Consider the following 11364-nt stretch of genomic DNA (forward strand, 5'->3'; position numbering starts at 1 on the left):
CTTCATTTCTGTCAACAATTTCGTCGAAAACTTCATTTTTGACAGAATTTTAACCATTTTCAACGGAATTTTTCCGTCGTAAAAAATCTTTTTTTAGTAGTGGAGATAAGATTAGTGAAAGTGAATGTAATATGAGAAGAGAGATTAAAAAGATTAAGGTATGTTGTTATCCAAAAAAAAAGTTAAGGTGTTAGAGTCCTACTATATAGTTGGGGACACATTTAACAAGATAACTTAGTCATTTCTATATAATCTAGAGATAAACAAAAGTGATTTTTTAGGTTACAACCATAAGTCAAACATAATTGTTAGATGGCATATCAACTAATAGTTTGTAACATACAAAAGGCTTCCATATTTAAATTACATGTACATGGTCCCTTCAAATTTCCTCAACTTTGATAAGTTTGTTGGTGTCTTTTTCGAAGCAATAAAATTTATATATTAAAGTTAAATATTTGTATTGAATATATTAGTAAACAAAATTTAAACAAAAGGTATTTCGTTTTTTTTTGTAAGCCAAGAATTCTATGTCACAAATTTTAACTAGTCCTAAAAGTGATATTTACAAATTGTCTATTTAGAGAGATTGTTTGCTTAAGTTTAAGAGCATTTTAACCAAAGTGTTTTATTTTTTACCAACTATATCAAACTCAATTGACAATATATATTTGAAAAAATATAAATGTTTTAGTTTTAATAAAAAAAAGTAGTTCTGGACAAATTCTAAACTAAAATCTAGAATAAACGAACTGCAAATTTATTTCCCCACCTCGTATCTATACACATACATCAAAATAATTTGTTTAAAGTATATAAAATTCATTTATAACTAACTCTAAATTTTTCTAGGCTCTTTTCAAAATATTGAATGTAATATGAGTACAAAAAGTTAGAAATTTTAAATTCATTGTATACCATAACGTGTAATCCCTCGTGTCAATTTCGGGATCTTACGTTTATACTATATTTAAACACAAGCAAGAATTTCAATTTACAAGCCATAACACTCATCAAATCGTAACATAGCAATGAAATGCATGTCCAAGTACTTAGATTGTAATAGTACAATTCGAACAAGTTTAGTAATCCAGAAACATAAAGCTAACACTTCTTTCGTCCTTCCCCTAGTATTGTCTTCCTTGAAATAAAATCTCAATGAATGGGGCTGAATATTAATAAGCAAAAGAAACTTTTCACAATTTTGTCCACCAACTCAACCATATACTCTAATTGCTATAAGAACCAAACTCAGCCTACAAAAAAGGGTTAAATCACAAAGTATGCATGTATGCATATATTTCACAACATAAAATGATATCCAACACATCCATAGCAACTATGAAACATAAATTGTATGGTCATAAGACCTACTATATGGCTACTACACATGTACTATAAAACATGAACTGTATGGTCTGAAGACCCAATATCTATTAGCAACTATATGTGAATTGAGCTCAACCATGACAAGGCATCCCTTGCAATGTCAACTATTATACTCTAACTATACTAGGTAAAGTACAAGTGAAAGAGACTATAATAAAATCCATGTAGGTATATATATGCTCAACAAAACATACGTCATTTATGGGTGCATGGCTCAATGCCTGCACAACCACATCCATAAATGATGTCTACTTAATCATTATTTATTAATCATTAATCAATAAAGCTCGAATACAAGTACGACATGAGTATGATTGAACACCTTAACACTCACAAAGGCATTGTGAATTAGCTTTCTAAAGCTGAGATGAAGATTGATAGCGAGATGCAAGCTCCCCTCTTTTTAATTCCGATACCAGAAAGTTGGGACACCCCGATGGTGACTTTGAGCAATTCGCCTCATGATGGAAAGTTAACAATGGATGTAGTGACTGACAGTCTCCAGAACAAAAAATTTACGAGAACAGAACGCAGCGTATCTAGCACGTCCGAGGCAAACGTTGCTGAGAATCAAAGAAAATCCGACTTCCAGGGTTATAGCAAGTGTTGGGGTCGTAACAAGTTCAGAGGCCGGTCTAGGCTAAAGTATGAATTGATTTTCTTCTATTGTGGGAAGCCTAACCACAAGAAGCTTAACTGTCGAACTTTAAAGAAAGATTAAAAGAGTGGCAATGTGAAGGTGGATAAAATCGAGCCTAAGAAGAAAGAAGACAAGAGCACCACTGCGGTGACCGCGAACACTGATGCCGAGATCTTCCTCCTTGGTGAAGATAATTTTTTGAATGTTGCCTAAGATGATTACTCCTAGATTATTGACTCTAGTGCCTCCTTCCATGTTACTCCACATAAAGGCTTCTTCTCTTCTTACAGAAGCGATGACTTCGGAGTGGTAAAAATGGGAAATCAAGTTACAACCAAAATTGTTGGAGTCAGTGATGTAACTCTAACCACGGACGTCGGCTGCCGACTTGTGTTGAAGGAAGTAAGGCATGTGCCAGACATGCGTTTGAACCTGATCTCGGTAGAAAATTTTGATGATGTCAGTTTTGTGAATTACTTTGAAGGCAGAAGATGGAAGTTAACTAGGGGAAACTTAATGGTTGCCTGAGGGAAGAAAGAAGGCTTCTTGTATACAATACAAGAAAAAATAAATGGTGGAGAAGCTAACTTAGTCCGGGATGGACCTAGCATGACGTTGTGGCACAAGCATCTCAGCCACATGAGTGAGAAAGTAATCCAAATTTTGAACAAGAAATAATTCTTGACTAGGTTGAAGGGTCAAGTGCTAGAGAGTTGCATGCACTGCCTAGCTGAAAAGCAGCACCCGGTTTCTTTTGTGAGACCGGATCAACCTAGACGACACAGGTATATTCTTGACCTTGTCCACACTAATGTTTGCTCAATGTCGGAAAAATCACTTGGAGGAGCTCAACATTTTGTATCTTTTATTAATGATCATTCCCGCAAAATGTGGATGTATTTGTTGAAGTCTAAAGACCAGGTACTCCAAGCCTTTAAAGAACTTCATGCTATGGTGGAAAAGGAGACTAGAAAGAAGCTGAATGTGGTCCGTTCTGATAATGATGGTGAATAATGTGGTCTGTTTGATGCTTATTGTAGAGAGGTCGTGATAAGACTGGAAAAGACGCCCCCAAAAACTCTTTAGCTAAATGGAGTTGTTGAAAAGATGAACCAGACTATTGAAGAAATGGTCAAAAGTATGCTAACCCATGCCGAGTTATCGAAATCATTCTGGGGTGAAGCAGTTTGAACTGCAGTTGACTTAACAAATCTATCATCATCACGACAACTAGAATGAGAAATTCCCGAAGAAGTATGGTCAGGATAGAAAGAGTCCAATGATCATTTGAAAGTGTTTGATGCCGAGCTTTCGTGCATATCCCCAAAGATGAAAGGGTAAAGCTTGATACGAAGATAAAAGAATGTATATACCTCGGTTTGACGATGTGTGAGTTCAGATTCAGACTTTGGGATCCTGTAAAAAGAAAAGTAGTGAGAAATTGGTATGTAGTCTTCCTTGAGGATGAGACAATCAAAGACATCTCATAGCCCAAAGTCCGGATAGTTGTTCTACGTGAAGAACTCGTCCTTTATGTTTGAGCTGAAGTAGGGGGAGAAAATAATCAGGAAAATTATAAAAGTGACAAGCAACAACAAGAACCACCTACTGAAGGTGATGAAGAAAGACGAGTTGATGCAAGTCATCTTGAGATGAGAATGACAAGTGGACTCTCTACCTAAAGTACAACCCAGATACTCTTCACGAGTGCGATGACCTTCTACAAGATACCTGCCTGATGAGTACACATTTATTGGTAAATATGGAGAACCTCAGAGCTATGATGAAGCCATGACAAGTTCAGAAAAGAAACAATAGGAAAAAGCAATGCAAGACGAGATGGAGTCCTTACGTGAAAATCAAACATATGAGTTGACCGAGATACCTCAAGGGAGACGAGCTCTGAAAAATAAGTGGGTTTATAAGATTAAGCATGAAGAGAATAACCAGAAGTCGAGATACAAGGTCAAAATTGTAGTGAAAAGCTATAATCAAAATAAAGGAATTTTGAAGAAATTTTCTCTCATGTTGTGAATATGACTTCGGTTCTAACTATATTAGTTATGGCAGCCTCAATGGATCTCGAAGTTAAACAAATAAATGTGAAGACCACATTCCTTCACGATGACCTTAGAAGAAATATATATGAAACAACCTGAAGGATTCCAAGATCCAAAAAAAGAAGATTTGGTCTACCGATTGAAAAAGAGATTGTATGCTTTAAACAAGCAGTGTAGTGGTAAAAGGATGAAATGATGCTTGTTGGGCATAAACCCATGGATGGAAAAGGAGGGAAACGGAAATGGAATCAGATGGTGAAAAGGTGATGGTTTGCCATTGCAAATATCTCACATTTAGGAAGAGAAATGAGAGAGAGAGAAAATCTTTTCATGTTTTTTGTGGTGACGAATCTTGTATGTGTTCCTAAGAAAAGGAATTTGTCCATTTTTCGGGGTCTCGAAGGGGGGGGTGGAAACACATAAGAACTCTTGCATGGAAATAGAAAAATAGATGTAACTCCAGTTACTTCGGAAATGGTAAGATCTTTGGCGCAAGAACGCAAAAAGAGGGGTTGATCCGTATCATCTTGACTTGGTTCTGATTTCTCTATTTTTTTAAGAATACCGAGTCGGGTTCTTCTCCTACCCGTATCGAATAGAACATGCTGAGCCAAATCTATGGAAAATCTGCTTTGTTTAGATCGGGAAAATCGTACGTTTTTATGAAATCATGTGCTATTGCTCGAATCCGTAGTCAATCCTATTTCCGATAGGAGTAGTTGACAATTGAATCCTGTTTTTTCCATTATTTTCATATCCGTAATAGTGTGAAAAGAAGGTCCGACTCCAAGTTGTTTAAGAAGAATGGCGTTGAGTTTCTCGGCCCTTTGCCTTAGGATTAGTCAGTTCTATTTCTCGATGGGGGCAGGGGAAGGGATATATGAAGGGGTAGGTCAGGAAAGGCGAAAAGAAAATTTCAAAAGTTTGGTAACGAGAAAAACGATGCCTTTTGCTCCGGGAGTTGTACTCCCTTTCTAAAAATAGGAAGATAAAAAAGATTGAGATGAAATTTTGAAAAAAGAAAAGGATATAAATGAAAGAAAATTTTCCTTTTTTAATAAAGGACCATGAAATTGTGTTGTGCTCTTGAGCACATTAGAAAAATCCCTTGCTCCATTCTCTTTCTTTTAGTTTAAATTGTTATTACAATATTTTATTTTATTTATTTATTGTTATTATTTACGAATTTTTTTTCCTTTAACACTATTAGTATGAATAATTTCTCCAACTAGTAATGGTCTGTATGACCAATTATAATATCTATTATTTATTTTTACTATACCTCTACGATATAAGGATAATTTTTTATATTTTTTTTGTAAGCAGGATAAATTTTATTACGTGGGGTGTTATACCTAATATACTCAATAAAAATAATTACGGTAAAAGTTATCATTAAACATTAAAATTAGTTACTTACTTCAAAGACATAAAAAATAAAATGAAAAAATGATTATTTATAAACAAAATAAAATTATACAAATTTCATTCTAACTTAAGGAGAAAATTTTAATATCATCGTATCTCTTATTAAAACAAAATTTCAAAATTACATAGTTCTTTAAAATATGTTTGAGAGTTGATAAATTTTAGTTTGAAAAATATTAGCTGCAAATATAATTTTATTATTTAAAGATCTATAACGAAAATAAACACATGAAAAATAATAATTAGAATAAAATTGGAAAAAGTACCTATCATTTTAAAGAGGAAGGATATTGTACCAATCAAGTTGTGTTACTATCATATTACTACCAATCAATCTCAACGTTAGATCGATTTAAATATGAAAAATCATAACCATACAAAGGTGAAAATAAATATAAAGTATTAAATTTAAGAAATCATGACTATACAAAGATAGAAATAAATATAACCGTTGGATCAACATAATCGATCTAACGGTGAGATTGATTGGTAATAACTTGGTAGTAACACAACTTGGTTGTTACAATATCCTTTTCTCATTTTAAATTACATAAATTTGTGTCATTTTTAATAAAATTACTATATTCTGGAGGGTTTCTCCTCTACAAAACTAAAAAGAGAGAGAAAGTGGAAATACGAAGAAGAGAAGGTAAAAAAATTAGCAACACACATTATAGAATATTAAAAAAAGAATATTAAACCAAATTACAATTAGCTCCCAAACAAATAAAAGAATATTAAAAAAACTAAATCTAAATAATTTTCTCCTAACCTATTCTGAATTTGTAAGAGTATTTATCCAAATTAAAAATAAATTATATTCAATAGTTCAGCTTCAGCAATAAGCATTCAGAAAAATAAAAAGTAATTAAATAAAAAAAGGTTTTTTTTTTTTTTTGTATAAATGGAGGGCCTAGCCCAGCACAACTACAAAGACAGATGATGCATGTTAGAGTTCACATGCTCTAACATCAAGTTCACACTGAAAGTATTCCACACATCCACTATACTACCAGGAGGTGAAGCAAACATCCTTGCCTCATCACCCCTGTAATACAAACCTGACTTGGCTAAAAGATCAGCTACACCATTACAATCTCTAGATAAAAAATCAACCTAGACATGCTTGAAAGCAGCAGCACTTTTCCTGATTTCACCTAACAAGGAAGAGAACCTGTATGCTTCAGATTCCTCCCTAAGGCACAATATTGCTTCTTGGCAATCACTTCCCATCCAAACATTGGATAGCTTTAAATCTGCTGCCAGCTTCAGACCATGAAGAATGCCTATTAGCTCAGATTCCAAAGGAGAAGATTTTCCTATAGTGTAGGAGAAACCACGAAGCCAGTCACCACTAGTTGAGCAGGCAAAACCACCACAAGCACTTTTCTGATTAGCTAGGCAAACAGCCCCATCTACGAAAATTTTCACCTTGCTATTATAAGCATGCTGCCCAGTCCCACTCAGAATTACAGAATGATTACAATCAACAGCAGCAGGTTCCACTCTTTTACTCATCTTCATCTCCTTCAAATAGCAAAGAATCCTATAAACTGGATCTTGAGGTCTAACAAACAGAACCTCATGGATGGAAGCATTCCTCCACTGCCAAATGGACCAGCAAGTAACAACAAAAATTTCAGACCATGATTGCCAAAGATGAGAAGAGAAGCTTGTGCCTAAATTCAACCTGAACCACTCCAGATCATCAGTTTGAAGGAATGTCCTAGGGATATTGCCCTTAAACCAAATCTCCCAAATTCTTTTAGCAACCAGACAATCTCTCAGCACATGCATCAAGGTTTCATGCCCCACCATGCAAGTTGGGCAATGAATCTCTCCCCCACTCCACAACCCAGTAATACTCCTCACAGGCAGTTTGTTAAAAAAAAAAAAGGGTTTTAGTTTTATCCTTTAACATAACACAACAAACTTTCCTACCCTCACAACATTTTGTGGGACCCACACTTTTTAAAACAAAAAAATAAATAAAAAATTAAGGCACGCAAAACGAATCTCTATAACGTTACACAATCACTTTTTTACAACATACCTCTTATAAAACCCATAAAAAAATTAAAAAGTGGGGTTAAGGACGCAAGCTCCTGCCATTACTGTTCTGTAAAATTAAAACTTTAAATCACAGAGAAAAATGGAAAAGAGAGTTGCTCAATTTGCAGCACCGCATAACGGTGGTGGTTCGCGACGGAGACGATGAGCGGCGCGGGTAAGTGTGGTGGCTGGCGGGATCTGTGGCTTGTGATGGCGACGCAACACGATTTGTCCGCAGCAGCACTGTGGTAGTGACATGTGAGATATCGCCGCCGTGCGTGGTGGCTGGATCTGTGGCGAGGTGGAGGGACGGTGGTGCTTCGTGGTGGTGGCTCATGGAGTTATGCCGTTCTAGTTTGTTGACATTCGTGAGAGCTTTTCTTGATTATATTTTCCTTTTGCATCCCAAAATATTGTCTAATATTTAAAAATATGCTTTTGAGCCCAGTCAGCTTGTTTTCCACAAGAGCATTTGAAAATAGGTTAGAGGAGCTTGTTGTTGAAAAAAATTTCAGTGGTACAGGAAATCAATAATTGAGTGGTTCCTTTTAAAAAAATTGGGAGATTGATGGAAATATAAATTAAAAAAAGGAGTAAAATGAAAGAAATTTTTTTACATTTCTACTAAGGGACCACTCTAGTGGGGATTTGGATCCTCTCGTGTGAAAAAGTGATCATGTGATTATGTTATTTGATTGAATCATTTATTTTCACTTATTGACGAGATAAGAGAGAAAAAAATATATAAATTTTAAATAAGTAGTTATGATTAAATAATATGATCAGTTATATCTAATCATGTTCAAAACTTTTGATGTTGTTCCTATGGTGCTAGCAGCGGGTTCTACTTCAGCTTTCTTTTGCTTATTCTATCTAACATGTTATATATTCTTGTCCCCTTAACCATCTTAAATTTGTTCACACAAAGCATGCAAATTAAAAGATGCTGAAATCAAGATTTATAAAACTTGTTTTGAAAGGGAAGAAGAAATCACCTAATTATTCAATTAGCCTCACAAAAACCAAAGGAACTTCTCGATGAGAAAGGACTCAATGGAACTCCCAATTATAAACAAATAAAACAAAAAAAGTCAATACCCACCACATGTAGCCATCTCTAATTAAAGGTTACAACTGAAGACAAAACCCCTTCTCAGTTATCACTTTATCTCATTTCTACACCATACGTTCATTCTACTTCTAACTAATTTGCCACAAACTTCTATCTAGTCCTAGTTATTATTTTCTATCTTTCAACTAACTGAAAAAAAAATAAAAAACATGAACCTTATTCTCCAATAAGCTCTCACATTTTTGTGAGCAAACATTATATCTTTAGCACTGAAAAAAGAATCAGCAGAAAAATGTCAGCCAGTGCTAGCTTGGGTTATGGGGGACCAACCTGCTTCAATGTTCAGCAGCAACCAATAAGGAACAGCTTCATATCTAAACAGCAACATAAAACTGTGGGGTTGATGATGGGTTGTAGGAGTAGAAGACATGGTAACACAAGCAAAAGGGTAGTAGGGGTTGTAAGGTGTGGTGGAATTGGTATAGGAGACTTCATAGGAGGAGACTTGATAAGATTTGATCTTGGACGTTGGCTTTCTGATGTTGAAGAACACAAAGCACTTGCTATATACACTCCCCATGAAGGTGGCTATGAAGGACGCTACTTATCACGCCTCCAACGTCAGGGTTACTACTTCCTTGACCTTTCAGCTCGTGGCCTTGGTGATCCTGAAACTACACTCACCAAGATTCACCCTGTTTGCCCTGTGAGTTTTACTTTTTATTTCTTAAGAGACTCTTAATATAGCTATTTGTTTTTGTTTCTTATGTAGATATCCCCGGTGTCGATGTTCTATATCCTAACCTAATGGGTTTGACTAATCCGGTTTTGAGTTTGAGTCTTTCCATCCTTCCCAATAGTTGTGCCTCTTAGGAATCAAACTCACCATCCTTTGAGCAGGTTAAATCCTGAGGTCTAACTGGTCACACTATTAGACCAACAACTCTTGGATAGTGTGTTTTTTTTGTTTTTTTTTTTGTTCATTATGATTTCTGTTTGCTCAAGTTTATACATGTATTTTGTTTCATGAATCTCAGGCTCATCTTGGCAAGCAGCCAATAGCAAGGTGGTATTTCCCACCAGAAGTTGATTACAGATTAGAAGCATTGCCACCAAATGCCAAAGGATTGGTGGTGTGGATACTTGAAGCCAAGGTGTGGATTATAACATTACTTGTATTTTATATTAAAATACCTCTATATTATATTTAAACAGAAAAAGCATATTATGATTTCCCATAATTAAATGTTGTTTTGGCTTTTGCAGGTTCTCTCTAAGGCAGAATTGCAATTCCTTGCTTTGCTACCTACACTTAGGCCTAATGTGAGGGTCATTGCTGAATGTGGAAACTGGTAGGGTACCCATTTTTCTGAACCTTTTGTTGCTGTTATTATTATTATTATTATTTGATAGATTTTATAACTTAATCATTTTGTTGCTTGTTTCTAGAAATTGCCAATCCTTTCAGCTGTAAATTTGGTGTTTGAGGACTTGAATTTGCCTAACTTTACATTTGCTCCTTTACATTGCTTCACTTGCTGCTTTTTAGATATGATTCTGATGTTTATGTCAATGATCAGGAGAAAGTTTATGTGGAAGCCACTAAAAGAAATTGCTGGACTAACAACCAGTGAGGAAGCTTGATTTGTTAATTATCATCTCTGATTTTCCAACCTTCAACAATCATGTTTCAATATTCATCTGTCTTCAAGCTTGAACTCCCAACACAAGTTACTACATACTGTATTGCAGATAAGAAAGGATGATAAAAAGATACAGGAAAATGTAGTTCTTTGTAAATAATTAGATCTGCCACAACCATGAGTGATACATTCTCAAGGTTTAACAAACATTTCCACCAAACATGATATTCATGAAATTCCATTTCAACAAAGAATTTGCAATAGATTTGGAGTGTAACATTTCTTAATGAAAATACAAACCAACTTGAATGAATTGAAAGTAGATTGAGCAGTAGTTAGATAGACTATAAATTAAAACCATGTCATAAACAACTAAATCAATTACAAGAAATCCTTACAAGTGTGCCTTGTAGAACCTGTTTTAATGTTAACAGTATAATTTTCCCACATATTTTATTATATAAAAAAAAATTAGAAAAATATATCGTATAACTTATGGTTACATCATCTTTAACAGTGATGGTAAGTGGCAAGCTAGAATGGTTTTATACTTTTATAACATTCTTTAACGTGATAACTCCTCAAGGAAACTGAGACTGAGAGAGAGGTTGTTGTTATCTCCATGCTCTTTCTTTCTTTCCCGGCTTCTACCAGATATTAAGATTTTCTGAAAGAACAAAGAGAGACAGAGAAACGCATAGGCAGAAAGAGTGTGTTGACGGGGTACCCGCACAGGCCTCGCTCGCGCTAGATAATGTTAAAAAGTAACAACTATTTTTATTTTTTATTTTTTATGGATTTTAAGAGATACGATATTGTTGCTACTAATAAGTATTTCTACAAGTTTGTTTCACTGTTATACCGATTATGTTGATGTAATTAGGGGTGTGCGCGATCTGGATTGGATCGGTTTTGGAAGCAAAAATCATCTGATTCAATCCCTTCAGTTTGATCATATAATCATCCATTCAGTTTTGATTTTTTTTCAAATCCAATCCGATCCAATACAATTTTTTTCGGTTTGGATTGGATCGGTTTTTGGTTTTCTGAAAATCCTAAAATTTATTTCGTGATTATTGT

At 34.7% G+C, this 11364-nt stretch overlaps 2 protein-coding genes across 2 annotated transcripts; one reads left to right on the forward strand and one right to left on the reverse strand.

Moving 5' to 3' along the window:
- Positions 1 to 6633: 6633 nt before the first annotated feature.
- Positions 6634 to 7335, reverse strand: LOC133294119 (uncharacterized). The gene has a single exon (XM_061492775.1). The coding sequence runs from the start codon at positions 7333 to 7335 to the stop codon at positions 6634 to 6636; it is 702 nt and encodes a 233-aa protein (XP_061348759.1).
- A 1454-nt stretch (positions 7336 to 8789) lies between these two features.
- LOC133294116 (NAD(P)H-quinone oxidoreductase subunit N, chloroplastic) lies at positions 8790 to 10520 on the forward strand. Its single transcript, XM_061492772.1, has 4 exons — positions 8790 to 9347; positions 9679 to 9795; positions 9908 to 9993; positions 10222 to 10520. The coding sequence occupies exons 1-4, from the start codon at positions 8934 to 8936 to the stop codon at positions 10283 to 10285; spliced, it is 681 nt and encodes a 226-aa protein (XP_061348756.1). The 5' UTR covers positions 8790 to 8933; the 3' UTR covers positions 10286 to 10520.
- Positions 10521 to 11364: the final 844 nt, after the last annotated feature.

The sequence above is a fragment of the Gastrolobium bilobum genome, unplaced genomic scaffold (genome assembly GCF_033153095.1).
Source record: "Gastrolobium bilobum isolate Gb01-03AN ecotype WA unplaced genomic scaffold, APGP_CSIRO_Gbil_v1 utg47102, whole genome shotgun sequence".
Classification (NCBI taxonomy): domain Eukaryota; kingdom Viridiplantae; phylum Streptophyta; class Magnoliopsida; order Fabales; family Fabaceae; genus Gastrolobium; species Gastrolobium bilobum.